The sequence below is a fragment of the Schistocerca nitens genome, chromosome 12 (genome assembly GCF_023898315.1).
Source record: "Schistocerca nitens isolate TAMUIC-IGC-003100 chromosome 12, iqSchNite1.1, whole genome shotgun sequence".
Lineage (NCBI taxonomy): Eukaryota > Metazoa > Arthropoda > Insecta > Orthoptera > Acrididae > Schistocerca > Schistocerca nitens.
Genome location: NC_064625.1, coordinates 99,539,689 through 99,557,373, shown reverse-complemented (window position 1 = coordinate 99,557,373; position 17,685 = coordinate 99,539,689). Strand labels below are relative to the sequence as shown.

The window sequence follows — 17,685 nt, the reverse complement described above, 5'->3', positions numbered from 1 at the left end:
TGAATCAGCCTGTATAGGCAGCTGATAATGGTATGTTGTAAAGTTACATTAATACTTTGTTGAAGTATTTCATAAAAACAAACTGTATAGTATAGGAGAAGGGTGTGTTTTTTTTTTCAAAATTAGTTGTTTTTCTGTAATATACATATATAAAGTAATCTAGAAGTAATTAACATAATTGAAGGCATTGGTGCAATAACCAGGTATGTCCACTGCTTGATGGTATGTCACAAGAATGACACCTCCCATGGCGTGAACACAGAATAACAAAGGAAATAGACTTTTCGTCAGGAGTTTGGTGCCTTCTCATTGCACCAAACACTTGTCAGATTCTGGTGCGTGGTTATGTTATACAAAATCTATTTAAGACTCCTCGTTCCACTTAAAAAAAACTGTTTTTGTCTGACAATAAGTGCTGATAATGAGAAGCTTATTATTTTAAAGTATAGATTTTTTGAATTCTACACTGAACACAAACATGTAGTTCGCTGTAGTGCATCATTATGATTTTGCCATTCATTGACTTTTCCTGAGGGAAAACTTAATATTTCCCAGGCTTAAATGGCAGAGGAACTTTATTTATTTGACATCATACAACTATGTTTGGTACAAGTCGAGTGTAATTTTTTTAAAATTCAGTAAGTATCATTGTAAATTTTTGTTTATGTAATAAGATAGTACAGTGTGCTGCTGGCCTGAATAAAAGCTGGGAAAAGACAAGACCGATCAGTTTCTCCCCCCCACCTCCAATTGGTTTACAGTGTTTTGCGTTTTACTTGAAAGTGTATAAGTGTGACTTCCCTTGTTATTGCATCAGACTAGTGTTAGTCATAATTTGTTGTTAGTGTACTTTATAGAAGTGGTTGCGTCTGCCTGTTAATGTATATAAGCTGACTCGATGCACATCTTCAACTTCCTGATTGGCTTTACTGAATACGATGTGTGAACGACAGGAAGGAAGGAAGGAAGAATGATAGTGTATGCAATAAAATTTTGTTATAAAGCAAGAATTTTATTCCAAACATACGGTATAAAGAGACAATATATCATACATCAAAAGTTATATACAATTGAAGAACACAAAAGTGGTGATTAAATAAATTATATGATACTGAGCTATGACATTTCAAGAATACTGTGTAACTGAAATGTGAGCATAATGTCTTTCATTGTTAACTGTTGTACATCTTTACAATGACCATGTATATGGGATGCGTGAAAAAATGTTTCTTCAGTCAAGGGCCTGGGAATAGCCCACAGAATGGAAATGCAAATACTGATTCTTACTGTAGCTAAATTGTGTGAAAATTAACACTAAGGCAGCCCATGCTTGCATACTGCTGTGGCACACAGTCTAAAATACACTAGTCAGTCAAAGTTTGGATGTTAAGAGTTATATTGAGCAGAAGATATTACTATTTTGTTTTAATCAGTATAAGTTGCTATTATGTAGTTATATGTTCCAGTAGTAAGTACATGTATCAGGTCTTGCAATGTTTACAGACCTACAGTTTACTTCGCAAGCATGAGCGGCATGGCACTTTTACTCTTACACCGTTGTAAACATGTTGAGAATAGAAAGAGCAAAGATCATGTACATTCAGACAGTACTGAAATTCTTCTGGACAGCACCGTAACTATTTTAAGTAACAAAATGAACATTCACCTCTAATGGTCAGAAGATATTGATTAGTAGCTCAGTGTAGAAAGACCCACACAAATAACATTAATGTGATATAGCCACATATCTTTTAAGAAGCTCTGTCCCATAAGAATACTGTCCAGGTATTGCAGCACTTTATTATAATATATTTACAAAAACCTTTCTTTAAAAAAGTTACCCTGATTAGAAATAAGCTCAAATTATTACATATTACATTATATGCTGTAATGTTTACATAGCAAGGATTGCAGTTCTATTGGAACAGACACTGTGGAAATTGCAGCCAAAATATTCTTCAGTCTCCAAGTATATTGCCTGCCAGTTCTGGGCAACTCACTGTGTGCTCTAGGGGCAATACAGACAGACAGTTATGGCAAATTGTGGAGCTGCTTGGATCAGTTTTTGCTCATTGGCTAGGTAAAGTCTGTGAAATCTAGTACAATTACAGGGAAACAGTAGCAGTCACAGTCTAGGTGAGCTGTGTATGTACTGTACCCATACAGCATCAGCTTGTGTGGCAGGGAGGTAAGAGGTGTGAGCATGTTTCTGACTTCTTGTCTCAGCTCACGGCACCCATTTAACACAGACAAGTGGAGTATAGCCGGCTGCGGTGGCCGAGGGGTTCTAGGCGCTTCAGTCCGGAACCGCCCGACTGCTACTGTCGCAGGTTCGAATCCTGCCTCGGGCATGGATGTGTGTGATGTCCTTAGGTTAGTTAGGTTTAAATACTACTAAGTTCTAGGGGACCGATGACCTCAGATGTTAAGTCCCGTAGTGCTTAGAGCCATTTGAACCAAGTGGAGTAGAGACCTTGAAGTTGCTACTTCTCCCTCAGTTGCCCCCACAGTGAGTGTACCCCTCTCTGGTCCTCTCACTAAGGAAATAATTCGTGTCTTTATCAGAAATTAGACCCACTCCTCGCTTAGCAGTGAGATGCACTGATACTTAGGCACGAACGCAATAAACGGATTCCGTATTTTAAAAATATTTATATTTTTCATTTGACTTCTCCTCCTATGTTGTTGTTATGTACAGGTGTTGTAATATATATTTTATTCAAATAAAATAAAATCCACCAGGTTACAATGAAAAACCTCAAGTGAATTTTGGAAACACTGATGAAGGGGATTTCACTGTGAAACACTTATTAAAACCTGGAACACTGAAATACAGGCAGGTGCTGGACTTTTGTTCATAAAATGAATCACTGTCTCTGTGCCACATAAAACCATTATGGACTCGTGTTTTAGCAATTTTAAGGTAAGAGAGAAGTGCTGGAAGAATACAAGTTGCAGAAGTGGCTTGTGCCCAGGTAGCTCAGCTGCCTGCAAAATGGCCCAAGTTGAAGTCCCTGTCCAGCACACAGTTTTAAACCTTTCTTCATTACTTGCCACAAGACCTGTGGGGTGCCATGTTGTGATGTAAAGTATCACAGGTGGAGGGCAGTTGCCATACCACTGTTGGTCGGGAGCTGTACCCCTCATCAGCAGCACGGCAGGCATCGATACGATACTATACTACACTACACTAAGGTAGGTGCCGGAGCACTCTTGACACCGGACGAGCAGGCACTGCATGTGCTAGAGCTAGCCAACTGCTCGCTAGCTCACTGCGCCTTGCTCTCGATGTGCAGCACGCGCAAGCCCTTGAGCAGCCAGAAGCAGGACGAGAGCAGAAAGAAGGACTGTAGGACTGAGACACGAGGTCCGCCAGTCACGTGCAGGCCCGAGCCCTGGACATAGGCCAAGAAGGCGAGGCAGCGCACCAGCTCCAGCAGGCTCGCATGTGGGCTGTTGTCAAACAGCAGCCCGATAGCGGTGAGTGACGCGAGCACGTATGCCACAAACAACAACACCACTGCGGGGCTCATACCCTGTGGACAAAAGAGGCACTCAGTGGCTTGCACACACAATTGTATCTACAGATTCATCTACACCTACTACTTCAGCTACAGTTCCAACTATACCTATATCATGGTAGATCGAGATCTGTGTTTAGATAAATTAAGTGTGGATCAAGAAAGGTCTAGCTCTACTTCTAGGCGGATGTAGGGCTACATCGAGAGTGTGTATATGTATGTATAAACAACATCTAGAGGATTTTTCAGAAATTCCCTGTACAAACTTCTAGGACTTGTATAGGGGAGTGAGTGCATAATATTTTGAATAGGACCCTTTGTCTGGAAACATACCGTTTTCGTGCTACAGATGTCTGGAAACTTGTTTGTCAGGTAGGTTTGCAACAGGGTAGTCATGATGGGGATGCCTGTGACAGATTGCCTGATATATTGGACATGTATCTTACCTTTCTCACCTGGTTGGAGCCTCATGTACATGTCTGTGACTGTTGGAGGTGGTAAGCATGTAGTTGTTGGTCATCCACAACATCCTACATGGTGTTGGGAGCAACATCCATTGCTCGTGCAATTGCTCATGTACTTGATACAGATTCTCTTCAACATGATACATTATGGCCTCTTTGAAGCACTACAGTCATGCTTGCTGACGGTGAAAGTACCCTTTACTAGAAGCCACTGCATAATTGTGACGAAAAGAGTATCTGATGGAGTCTGACATTGTGCATAACAAATTTTATAAATGCAATGAGCCGCTCTTCCATTAATGTTAGCTTTTTGTCATACAGAAGGATCTTGTCAGTGTATTCTGTAAATGTGTACTCACCGACACTGATCTAGTACTCACAGACACTTGAATGAGGCTTGAATCAGGTCAGAGAGATAGGATGGACGTCAGACAGCATCAGCCAATCCAATCCAATCCAAGACAATCCAATCCAATGCAATGTAACAGCGCCCCTGCGCCGTGCCAGCCACCCCTCTCCCCCTCCCCCTCACCATGACTACTCTGTTGCAAACCTGCCTAGTAAACAAATTTTCAAACAGCTGTAGCACAGAAACGTTACATCTCCAGACATAAGTTCCTATTCAAATTATAATGTACCTTCTCCTCTCTACAAGTTCCAGAAGTGTCTAATGGAATTTCTGAACACCCTGTACTTCTAGATAGCTCTAATCTATGCAGATGTATTCCCTCTAAATAGACTGGATATAAATCTACATCTAGATAGATTTAAATGTAGTTGCTGCTCACCATAGAATGAAGATGCTGGGTTATAGGTAGGCACAACAAAAACTTCGTCAGAAACTGAGCTTTTGGCCAACTAGGCCTTCATCGGGAACATATATGCACACAGGGTGTTTCTGGCTACTGAAGCCAGATGGCAAGCAGCAGCGCATGGTGGTAGAAGCAACCAGGCAGTGAGGGTAAGGAGAAGGTGGTAGGGTATGAGTGGGGGGGGGGGGTTGCGTAAAAGGGGGGGAAGTAAAAAGACTGTGGGTGTGCTGGTGGGATAGAGGGCTCTGTAGCACTGGAATGACGATGAGAAGGGATAATGGGTAAGGTCAGTGACTATTGAAGGTTGAGGCCAGGAGGGTTACGGGAAATTAAAAAAGAAAAGCTAATGTTTTTGGGAAGGATCTAGATGGCACAGGCTCTGAAGAGTCACTGAAATGAAGAGTATCTTGTTGGACAGCATGCTCAGCAATGGGGTGATCAACACTTTCTTGGCCACAGTTTGTCGGTGGCCATTCATGCAGACAGCTTGTTGGTTGCAGTTTAGCTTGTAGATCACATTATTGGTTTCACAGGTAGCACTGCCTTTGATGGGATCGGTGACACTTGTGACCAGACTGGAGTAGGTGGTGGTGGGAAGATGTATGGGACAGGTTTGCATCTAGATATTAAAGGGATATGAGGCAAGAGGTTGGAAGCAGGGGGATTGTATACGGATGGACGAGGATATTGTGTAGGCTCAATGGATGGTGGGAATACCACTATTGGAGGCAATGGGAACGATAGTGGGTAGGTCATTTCTCATTTCCGGACATGAGTGGTAGTCAAAACCATGGCAGAGAATTTAATTCAGTTGCTCCAGTCCGGTATGGTACTGAGTTACAAGGGGAATGCTCTTCTGTCGCTGGACGGTGAGACTTTGGGAGATGGTGGGTGACTGGAATGATAACCATGGTAGATTTTCTTTTGTAGTAGGTTGGGAGGGTAATTATGGTCAGTGAAGGTCTCAATGTCTTCTGAGAGGGACAACTCATCACTACAGATGCGACAGCCATTGGTGGCTAGCCTGTATGGAAGGGTGGCAGATGTCAAAGTGGAGCTATTGCTGGTAGTTAGCAGGTTTGATATGGAGAGAGGTCCTATCTTCGAGGTGGAGATCAACATCGAGGAAGTAGGACCAGTTGAAGCAAATGGGGGAGGAGATATTGAGGTTCAGGAGAATACAGATCATGAAGATGTCATCAATGAATCTGAAGCAGGTGAGGGGTTCTGGGCATTTAGGAAGGATTCCTCTAATGGCCCATGAATAGGTTAGACGATGTTGCCATGCAGGTGCCAATAGCTGTACTCCAGATTTGTTTGTAGGTAATGCTTTCAAAGGAGAAGCAATTGTGTGTGAGGATAAAGTTGCCGACTAGAAAGGAGGTTGTAGGTTTGGAATCTGTTGGGCGTTGGGAAAGGTAGTGTTCAATAGTGATAAGGCCAAAGGCATTAGGGGTGTTAGTGAAAAGGGAGGTGCCATCAGTAGTGTTCAGCACGGGACCATGTGGTAAAGGAACAGGAACTGTGGAGTATCTTTGTATATACAGGAGGGAAGGTTGTGGGCAACAGGCTGAAGGTGTTGGTCTACGAGAGCAGCGATTCTCGTTCAGAAATGGCCACACTGAGGAATCCTGGGTGGTTGGGGAGGAGAGATGGATTCCAGGGGGAGGATTCTGGGATGGGCCTAAGGATTTGAGTAGAGATTGGAGATCCTGCTAGATTTCTGGAATGGGCTCACTGTGGCAGGGTTTGTAAGTGGATGAATCTGACAGGTGGCAGAGTCCTTCTGCCAGGTAATCCTTCAGGTTCAAGACAACAGTGATGGAGCCTTTCTCAGTATGTAGGAACATAAGGTCAGGATCAGATTTTAGGTGTCGGATTGCGGATCTTTCTGGAAATGTAAGGTTAGTTTGCATGTTGAGTGATCTAGGGAATGATGTTAAGGCAAGGTTCAAGGTAAAAAATGTTCTGTAAAGTTGACAGGAGGGGGGTACATCACGATTGGATGGAGAAGTGAACTAAGTCAGGCAGGGTTCAACATTGGTCGTTGATTGAGAGTTATTGATAGGGTATGTGGCAAAATAGTGTTTCCACTGCAGGAACGAGGAGGAGGAGGAGGAGGAGGAGGAGGAGAGCATGTCTTGAAAAAGCCATGAATTTGGGAGTGGGGCAAAAGTTGAGGCCTTAGAAAGGGTTGATACTTGTGCAGTGCTAAGGCTTTTCAAGGAAAGGCTCTTGACTGTATTTGCAGTCCTTTTAGACTCTGAATGTGGTATGGTGGTGGGAGGGAGTTTTTGAGGATGGGGTAAATATAGCAGGTCTGCGAGACAGGGTTTGTCAGCTATGAGGGGATGTGGAGATGTTTGGAGGTGGTGGTGTGAATAAGAAGTGAACAGGCTGGAGAGTGTTTTTGAAGTGGCGTTTTGCATGTTGTTCTGGGCATGAGTATTAATGTGCGATATGGGATCCAGGAATTTGGGACTGCATTGCAGGAGAATTTTGCGGATGGAGAGGAGGTATTGCAAGGAAGTTTGGGCCTGATTGTTGGTGAGGACTAAGGAACTGCAGAATCTGAACAGATGGACATCATTGTGGCAAACGGAGAAGGTAAGGACATTTGTGCAGATTCCATGAGCCAAACAGTATGTTGGACTGGCTTGTGGTTAGGGATAAGGAGACTTCCCTGTATTGGTGCAGGTGGAAGGAGCAAGGACCCAGGGTGGTGGATAAAAAAGCTTAAATAACATATAAATGCGTTCGATAAAATGCACAGAAATACACCCAAACACAAGGGCGGAGGGGAAATCACGAAAAGGATGAAGTGAGGGGAAGCAGTATGAAATTTGAGGGAGTATGCCGATAGTGAAAGGCGTAAACCAACTGAAATTAGCGTGAAGACACAATGCAATCAATATATGAAGATGGTATCTGTTCTTTCAGACATGTCCGAAGAACAGATACCATCTTCATATATAGTTAAGGCTAACTGGCAATTGACCTCCTCCTCCTGTGCTGGATGCACAAGCATTGCCCGAAGTCTTACGGGACTAGGTAAGATTGTCTGCCGCAAGTAATGAGTGTATATTGGGCAGGGCCAATACGAATGTAGTGTGGACATTAAATTGGCAATGTGAGTCTCACGGGGAGCGTGCAAGGGATAACTTCGTGTAGTCTCACTATCCTCTGTACACTCGGTGACTCAGATGGATAGAGCATCTGCCATGTAAGCAGGAGATCCTGGGTTCGAGTCCAAACTGTCCTCGTTGCTGGATATCATCGTCTGTCGACAGCTTTGGGTCTTGATTTAATTATCATTTCAATGAGATCAAAGAAAAATAAATAAAAAAAGGTCTGTGGGTGGATAAGTGTGAAGAAGGGGGACGGCTGATGTGACTAGGTTAGGGGAGGTTAGTAGGTGCAAACTGGAATAGAGAGGAGGAGGAGGACTGGTGGTGGGAAGGGTTTGGTGAGTGAGATACAAATTCCTGTGGCAGAGGAAGGTACAGGAAATAACACGAGAAAATATGCAAGAGTGATTATTTTGAAGGTACAGGATTATTGATATAGGCAGGAATAATGTGGGTCATGAAATGTTGCACCAACAATCGGGACAGCCTTGTAGCCATCTGTTGAGTGCAGCCGAGGCGGTTGATACAGTATGGAACGTAATTAGAGCGTGCAGTGCAGTTTGTAAGGCGACAAGAGAAAAACAGGAAAGAAGAAAAACAAGGATGGCCTTTGAGTATAGTAATGCATTGGAAAAGAGTAAGAAAGGAAAACAGCACTGGGTTACAGGATGGAAGAAAGGTCGCCAGGCAAAATCAAACAGTGAAAAATCTAGGTTAGAATGTAACAATGTTATGAAAAAAGATAGTTGCTACTCACTATATAGTGGAGATGCTGAGTCGCAAACAGGCACAAGAGACTGTCAGAAAGTGAACTTTCAGAGCCCTTTGTCACACACACACACACACACAGCCTCTGGCTACTGAAGACAGACTGTGAGTAGCAGCGCATGATGGGAGAAGCAGCCGGGTGATGGGAGTTAGGAGGCGGCTAAAGCAGATAGGGGTGAGGGGATGGTGAACTGCTGCTTGTGGGAGTGTGACGTTTTCCTTTGCAACTATTTTCTAATGTATTATTATAGTCAGTCTCTGTCGTCGTCTCTAGCTTCCTGCGTCTCTCTTGTCGCCTCACAAACTTTTTTGTATTTTTTTTTTTTGTTTTAGGGCGCAAAACTGCTATGGTCATTAGCGCCCGGTCCGTGACTTAGGAAACAGCAAAAAAACCGAAAATGGAAACCAGCAGCAATGGGAACGAAAGTCATAAAATTGGAGAAACTAAAAGCAGAAGGAAGGCTTAAAAATCCACTACAGAAAGGGGTTGGTTGTCCCCAAAAAAAGCTTCAAATGACTGACGTCATTTCACTGGCACTAATAAACTCGAGAACGCGATCGGCCGAGCGCGTGTCATCTGCTAAAATGGACGATATATCAGGCGACAGCTGTAGACGGGCGCGTAACGGAGTAAAATAGGGGCACTCAATTGAAAGGTGTCTTACCGTCCACAGCTGAGAGCAGTGGGGACAGAGTGGGGGAGGATCGCCGCTTAAAAGATGTCGATGGCTAAAAAGACAGTGCCCTATCTGGATCTAGTTAAAATTACCTCCTCCCGACGACGCGTTCGGGAGGAAGAGGTCCAAGCACAAGGAAGAGCTTTCACGTCCCGCAATTTATTATGGGGAAGTGTCGACCAATGTGCGTGCCATAAAAAACCAACACGACGACATAAAACGCTCCGTAGATCGGCGAAGGGAATCGATTGAATAGCTGGCCGAAGAAGAGAGACGGCAGCCTTGGCTGCTATATCGGCCGCCTCATTTCCACAGATACCAACGTGTCCCGGGAGCCAGAGGAACGCCACCGAGACGCCCCCCAAGTGGAGCAAGCGCAGACAGTCCTGAATCTGGTGGACCAGAGGGTGCACAGGGTAAAGAGCTTTGAGACTGAGGAGAGAGCTGAGAGAATCCGAGCAGATAACGTACTGTATCCGCTGATGGCGGCGGATGTAGTGGACAGCCTGGAGAACAGCGTAAAGCTCCGCAGTATAAACCGAACACTGGTCGGAAAGCCGAAAGTGATTTGGGGTGTCGCCAACAATATAGGCACTCCCTACACCCAACGATGTTTTCGAGCCGTCGGTGTAAATAAAGGTGGCGTCCGTCATTTGTGCACATAGAGCAGCAAATGCCCGACGATAAACAAGTGAAGGGGTACCATCCTTGGGAAATCGACAAAGGTCACGGAGCAGGCAGATCCGGGGACAGAGCCAAGGCGGTGCTGTACCCCAAGTTGTCAAGAAGGTTTTAGGAAAGCGGAAGGAAAGAGAATGGAGCAGTTGACGGAAGCGGACTCCCGGTGGTAGTAGGGAGGAGGGGCGGCCTGCATACCCTACATCAAAGGAGGCGTCGAAAAAAATGTCATGGGCTGGATTAGCAGGCATGGAAGACAGATGGCTAGCATAACGACTCAGAAGGACTGCTCGCCGATTGGACAGCGGAGGTTCAGCAGTGTCAGCATAAAGGCTTTCCACAGGGCTGGTGTAAAAAGCTCCAGACACTAAACGTAATCCACGGTGGTGGATAGAGTCGAGACGCCGAAGAATAGACGGCCAAGGAGAGGAGTAGACTATGCTTCCATAGTCCAATTTCGAGTGCACTAAGGCGCGATAGAGGCGGAGAAGGACCATTCGGTCCACTCCCCAGGAGGTACCATTCAGGACACGGAGGGTGTTGAGTGATCGCAGACAGCGAGCCGAAAGATAGGAAACGTGGGAGGACCAGCACAGTTTTCTGTCAAACACAAGACCCAAGAATTTAGCGACATCTGAAAACGGAAGGTTGACAGGTCCTAGATGTAAGGTGGGTGGAAGAAACTCCTTACGTCGCCAAAAATTAACACAAACGGTCTTACTGGGAGAAAAACGGAAGCCGGTTTCGATGCTCCAAGAGTGGAGGCGATCGAGACATCCTTGAAGACGTCGTTCAAGAAGGCTGGGTCCGTTGAGAGCTGTAGTAGATCGCAAAATCGTCCACAAAGAGGGAGCCCGAGACATCAGGAAGGAGACAATCCATAATTGGATTTATGGCAATGACAAACAGTAAAACACTCAGCACGGAGCCCTGGGGTACCCCGTTTTCTTGGGAGAAAGTACGGGAGAGAGTAGTGTTCACCCGCACCCTAAATGTGCGCTCTGCCATAAATTCGCGAACGGGCAGCCGACCTTGAAAGCCCCAAGAGAACAGTGTGCGGAGGATGCCTGTCCTCCAACAGGTATCGTATGCTCTCTCCAGATCAAAAAATATTGCTACCGTTTGGCGTTTCTGGAGAAAATTGTTCATGATATAAGTGGAGAGAGCAACAAGATGGTCAACTGCAGAACGATGCTTTCGGAATCCGCATTGGGCAGGTGTTAAAAGACTGCGGGATTCCAGCCACCAAGCTAAACGGTAATTCACCATACGCTCCAAAACCTTACAGACACTACTCGTGAGAGAAATGGGGCGATAGCTAGAGGGGAGATGTTTGTCCTTTCCAGGTTTCGGAACAGGAAAGACGATAGCTTCCCGCCATCGTCTGGGAAAAGTACTGTCGGTCCAAATTCGATTATAAAGGCGAAGGAGGTAACGCAGACTATGGGTTGATAAATGCAGCAATATTTGGACGTGTATACCATCCGGTCCTGGGGCGGAGGAGCGAGACGAAGAGAGTGCATGTTGGAGTTCCCGCATGGAGAAAACAGTATTGTAGCTTTCGCGATTTTGAGAGGAGAAAGCAAGATGTCGCACTTCCGCTGCACGTTTCTTCGGGAGAAAAGCTGACGGGTAAATTGAAGAGCTCGAAATCTCAGCAAAGTGCTGACGCAATGAGTTAGAAATTGCGACGGGGGCCACTAATGTATCATGCGCGACAGTGAGCCCAGAGACCGGGGAGAAACTAGGCGCGCCTGAGAACCGTCGAAGCTGACTCCAAACCTCCGAGGAGGGAGTGAAGGTGTTAAATGAGCTAATAAAGAATTTCCAGCTTGCCTTCTTGCTATCGCGGATGACACGACGGCATCGCGCACGGAACTGCTTATAGCGGATACAGTTGGCCAAAGTAGGATGGTGGCGGAAAACGCGAAGAGCACGTCGCCGCTCACGTATTGCGTCACGGCATGCCTCGTTCCACCAAGGAACTGGGGGGCGCCGGGGCAATTCGGAGGTGCGTGGTATTGAACGTTCCGCAGCTGTAAGAATAACGTCGGTAATATGTGTGACCTCATCGTCGACGCTGGGAAAGTGACGGTCATCGAATGTCGCTAGAGACGAAAAAAGTGTCCAATCGGCTTGGGCAAACTTCCAGCGTCGCGGGCGCATATAGGGCAGTTGAGGCTGCAGTCTAAGGACACATGAAAAGTGGTCACTCGAGTGTGTATCATCAAGGGCGAACCATTCGAAGCGCCGAGCTAGCGGAACAGTGCCGACCGCAAGGTCCAAATGAGATAAATTTGTCGTGGAGGCAGAGAAAAACGTGGGGACCCCAGTGTTGAGGCAAACTAGATCCGCTTGGTGGAAGACGTCTAGCAATAGTGAGCCACGTGGACAAGGATGTGGAGATCCCCAAAGCGGGTGGTGGGCATTGAAGTCCCCAACCAGCAAATAGGGGGGTGGAAGCTGACCAAGAAGATGAAGGAGATCAGCTCGTGCCATTGGTGTGGACGATGGAATGTATACAGTACAAAGAGAGAACGTGTATCCAGAAAGGGAAAGACGGATGGCGAAAGCTTGGAAGGAAGTGTTTAAGTGGATTGGGTGATAATGGAGAGTATCATGGAGAAGAATCATGAGTCCTCCATGGGCTGGAGTGCCTTCAACAGAGGGGAGATCATATCGGACGGACTGAAAATGAGGGAGAACAAAGTGGTCATGGGAACGCAGCTTTGTTTCCTGAAGACAGAAGATGACTGGCGAGTAGGATCGTAAGAAGATCGACAATTCATCCCGATTGGCTCGAATGCCGCGGATATTCCAGTGGATAATGGACATAGGGTGAACAGAAAATGGAGGAATGTGACCAAAGTTGCTGTCAACTCAACGACTGCTCAGAGCTTGCGACCGACAGCATGGAATGGCATTCAGCCGAAGGCAGAAGATCCTGATCCATAGGTTGTTCAGGAGCAGCTCCTGCCACCAGCGATCGGCCGGTTGATCGGCCGCCAGCAGTGCGCCTCAGCGACACAGAAGACGGCCGAGGGCGATTTCCGGCAGGTGGTGCTGTAGATGGGACACGCCTTGGCGGAGAAGGAGATGAACTGGGTTTCTTTGTAGCCTTCTTGGAAATATGATGTTTAGAAGAAGCAGGAACCGATGGTTGTGAAGTTGGGGTACGTAAAAAATCTTCACGAGTATGCTCTTTTTTCGAAGTCTTGGTGTCTGACTTTTGGGCTCGAGATTTAGCAGAACCCGACGAAGGGTGAGCCATAGAGTGGGCAGGCGAAAGTGGTGAGGTTGAACGGGCGGTCTTTGTGCTGGCCGATCTGACGACCGTGGCACTAAAGGTGAGGTCGCAAGTCTGCGTGGCCGCCTCCTTTTTTGGCCGAGGAGAAGCAAGGACAGTGCTGTATTTTCCTGTCTGAGGCACGGTGGGCTGTCGACTGGCGAATAATTTTCGAGCAGCAAAGGTCGACACCTTTTCCTTCACTCTGATTTCCTGGATGAGCTTTTTGTCCTTAAAAACGGGGCAATCTCGAGAGGAAGCAGCGTGGTCACCCATACAGTTGATGCAGCGAGGGGATGGAGGTGGACAAGCACCCTCATGGGCATCCTTGCCACACGTAACACATTTGGCAGGATTGGAACAGGACTGGCTGGTGTGATTGAACCGCTGATACCGATAGCAACGCGTAGGGCTTGGAACGTAAGGGCGAACGGAAATTATCTCATAGCCTGCTTTGATTTTCGATGGGAGTTGAACTTTGTCAAATGTCAAGAAGACAGTGCGGGTTGGAATGATGTTCATGTCAACCCTTTTCATAACTCTATGAACAGCCGTTACGCCCTGGTCAGACAGGTAGTACCGAATTTCTTCGTCAGACAATCCATCGAGGGAGCGTGTATAAACGACTCCACGCGAGGAATTTAAAGTGGGGTGCGCTTCAACCTGGACAGGGAAGGTGTGGAGCAGTGAAGTACGCATTAATTTTTGTGGCTGGAGGGCACTGACTGTTTCTAACAACAAGGTGCCATTCTGTAATCTGGAACAAGACTTTACAGGACCTGCAATTGCGTCGACACCTTTCTGAATAATGAAAGGGTTGACCGTGGAGAAGTCGTGACCTTCGTCAGACCGAGAAACAACAAGGAACTGTGGCAACGATGGAAGAACTGTCTGTGGCTGAGACTCAGTGAACTTACGCTTGTGAGCAGACATAGTGGAAGGTGAGGAAACCATTGCAGAAGAATCCCCCATGATTACCGGCGTCTCCGACGGCGCGCTCCTCCCTTGTGGGGGCCCTATCTGAGGGCACTCCCGCCTTAGGTGATTGTTCACACCTCAGGTCACACCTCCCGACAAACGGACGGAGGGACCAATCGGCACTTTCGGAAGGTATCAGCTCGGGTAATCACCCCTCCCTGGGCCTGGCCGTTACCAGGGGGTACATACGTGTCATACCTGTCTACCCGGGGCGGGGAGTTACGCGTTACCCCGTCACCGGCTACGCATGGAAATGCGTGGGTCGGCCTTTAGACACGCACAGGGAGGAAGAAAGAGAAAGCGGAAAAACAAAGAAAGGGAAAGGAAAGAGGAGAGGTCTCAAACGCCGCAGCGGAGAAAAGGGTAAAGAGAAGAGGTAAGGAAAAGAGAAGGACAAAGGAAGGATGAAGACATACAAGCAGAGAAGGCGAAGAATGCGGTACATTTACGAGCGTCCGTCTCCGGATATAGGCACAAACCATACTCCCAGAGGGGGAGAAAGGGAAGGAAAGAGCCTGAGGTGAGGGTAGGAGGGGCGAAGATGGGGGAGAGGGAAGGATGCGGAAAAGGAAGGTATGCAGCCTGGAAAGGAAGGAGGGCCACATTAGCTCGGGGTCCCGTGCTTGCTACAGTTGTGGAGCCCCTGGGGGGGCCTCACAAACTGCACTGTATGCCCTACTAATGGGTCTCTGTGTCAACCGTGTTGATGGGATACAACAGACTGCTACAAGGTCGCACTGATCGCTGGTGCAGCATTTCACGACCAACATTACTCCCGCCTTATCATTAATTCTATACTTTCAAATTGATCACTCTTCTTGCATCACTCTCGCGTATTTTCTCGTATTATTGCTCCTTCCACCTGCGCCAATACAGGAAAGTTTCCTTATCCCTAGCAACAAAACAGTCCCACATATTGTTCCTTGCATTGTTGTTTGGCTCATGGAATCTGCCCAAATGTCCTTGCCATCAGATTTCCCTTCTCGGGTTGCAACGATGACGTCCATATGTTCAGATTATGTCGATCACTAACCCCCATAAACTTAATCCTGCAAAACCAAGTCGACCAGGCTCAAACGTCTTTGCAATAGCTGTTCTCCATCCGCAAAATTCTCCTGCTATGCGATTACTACAGCGATGCTGGGAAAAAGGTCACAGTACCTGACACCAAATTATTTTAAGTACAGAAAATGAAGGGATGCAAACTGATGTGGGCAGTTAAAGACATCACTGGTGAGTACTTTCGTTTGGTGGCAATGCACATTGTTCCTAGAGGTTAAATATTTACTAAAAGTAATATAGCAGTTAATGTGTGTAGGGGATGACAGGACTTTGGGCCCATACTGTAGTTCAGAAGACTGATCGAAATCCCACTATGCATTCATACTTTATGCAATAAATTGAAGTAAAAATGGGGCACATGAGAAACATATTTCTCACAAAACGACCGTTGCTCATGTACTTTATGCAGGATAAGTGCCATCTTTAGGTGAGGTAAACTATGATGATTATTTAAAAACAAAAAAAAATGTATGCATGCTCATGACTTCCTCTAAATGGCAGGAACATTGGGAAGCATAGAAAATCAAAGGAAAAATGTTACACAAGATTATGGGCCCCAACTTTCTTCCCATACCACTTTCAAGAAAATGAGTGCTTGTTGCACTGGTAATGTTGGAACCATTCACTCAAACGACCGAAGAACCGTTAGTGCCAAGTAGTTTGTATGAATGAATGTATTGTATGTTAACCGGGGACCTAGAAACAACGGAGAAGCTCCGTCCCCGCCGCAGCCGCAGTGGTCCACAACCCCACGACGACTACCGCAGTCCACTTCGCCCCTCTGCCGCCCCACACCGAACCCAGGGTTATCGTGCGGTTCGGCCCCCGGTGGACCCCCAGGGAACGTCTCGCACCAGACGAGTGTAACCCCTATATTTGCGTGGTAGAGTAATGGTGGTGTACACGTACGTGGAGAACTTGTTTGCGCAGCAATCGCCGACATAGTGTAACTGAGGCGGAATAAGAGGAACTAGCCCGCATTCGCCGAGGCAGATGGAAAACAGCCTAAAAACCATCCACACACTGGCCAGTTCACCGGACCTCGACACAATTCCACCGGGTGGATTCGTGTCGGGGCCCAGGCGCTCCTTCCCGCTCTGAAAGCCATGCGTTAGACCGCGCGGCCAGCCAAATAGTTCGCAATAATTTATTTGCCGCAAGTCATTATGAAATTGGTTGTACTAGGGTCTTGAAGATGCTCATCGTAGACAGAACTTAATTACCTGTTGCATAATACTGTGGCCTGTAACTGGAATAAATATAAATAATGTTTTCTTTATTAGTATCACAGCAAGCAACAGTGTCTGTTGCGCTACATTTTTTTATGCCTTTTGTTTTATCAGATTTCCTTTTGGCAGTGCGTTGTCAGTCTTTATTTGCTTTTGTTGATCATTTTTATAGGACTCTCCTTTTTTTGGTACTCTAGTGAGAAACTACTGACTTGGAAAATCAACTTATTGCTCATACTGACATAAGATGTTAATACGATTGTTTGTAGACAACAGCAGGAGCTTGCAATTCGTGTGAGATATGTTGTGTGAGAGTTTCAGCTGTTGAATTACGTGTCCACTACCGCACGGTGGCCGTTCACGAAGGAGCCCCAGCCACTACTATTGTCCCCTCTCCTATGACGCCATATGCGCAGCTATGGGCCGAGTTATTTTGCGCACACTCTTTCATTATTTTTGTTAAATACTTAAAAGGTGGCGCTGGTGTACAGGGTGTTTCAAAAATGACCGGTATATTTGAAACGGCAATAAAAACTAAACGAGCAGCGATAGAAATACACCGTTTGTTGCAATATGCTTGGGACAACAGAACATTTTCAGGCGGACAAACTTTCGAAATTACAGTAGTTACAATTTTCAACAACAGATGGCGCTGCAAGTGATGTGAAAGCTATAGAAGACAACGCAGTCTGTGGGTGCGCCATTCTGTACGTCGTCTTTCTGCTGTAAGCGTGTGCTGTTCACAACGTGCAAGTGTGCTGTAGACAACATGGTTTATTCCTTAGAACAGAGGATTTTTCTGGTGTTGGAATTCCACCGCCTAGAACACAGTGTTGTTGCAACAAGACGAAGTTTTCAACGGAGGTTTAATGTAACCAAAGAACCGAAAAGCGATACAATAAAGGATCTGTTTGAAAAATTTCAACGGACTGGGAACGTGACGGATGAACGTGCTGGAAAGGTAGGGCGACCGCGTACGGCAACCACAGAGGGCAACGCGCAGCTAGTGCAGCAGGTGATCCGACAGCGGCCTCGGGTTTCCGTTCGCCGTGTTGCAGCTGCGGTCCAAATGACGCCAACGT

General features: G+C 46.3%; 1 protein-coding gene across 1 annotated transcript in view; it reads right to left on the bottom strand.

Annotated features, from left to right (window-relative positions):
• Positions 1–991: 991 nt before the first annotated feature.
• The window catches only part of LOC126215164 (alkylglycerol monooxygenase-like), a 232,049-nt gene continuing 215,355 nt past the window's right edge, over positions 992–17,685 (bottom strand). The window contains exon 9 of the mRNA XM_049941833.1: positions 992–3,536. Coding sequence (XP_049797790.1) covers positions 3,270–3,536 — 267 coding nt within the window. The 3' untranslated portion in view covers positions 992–3,269. The remainder of the gene's footprint in view (positions 3,537–17,685) is intronic.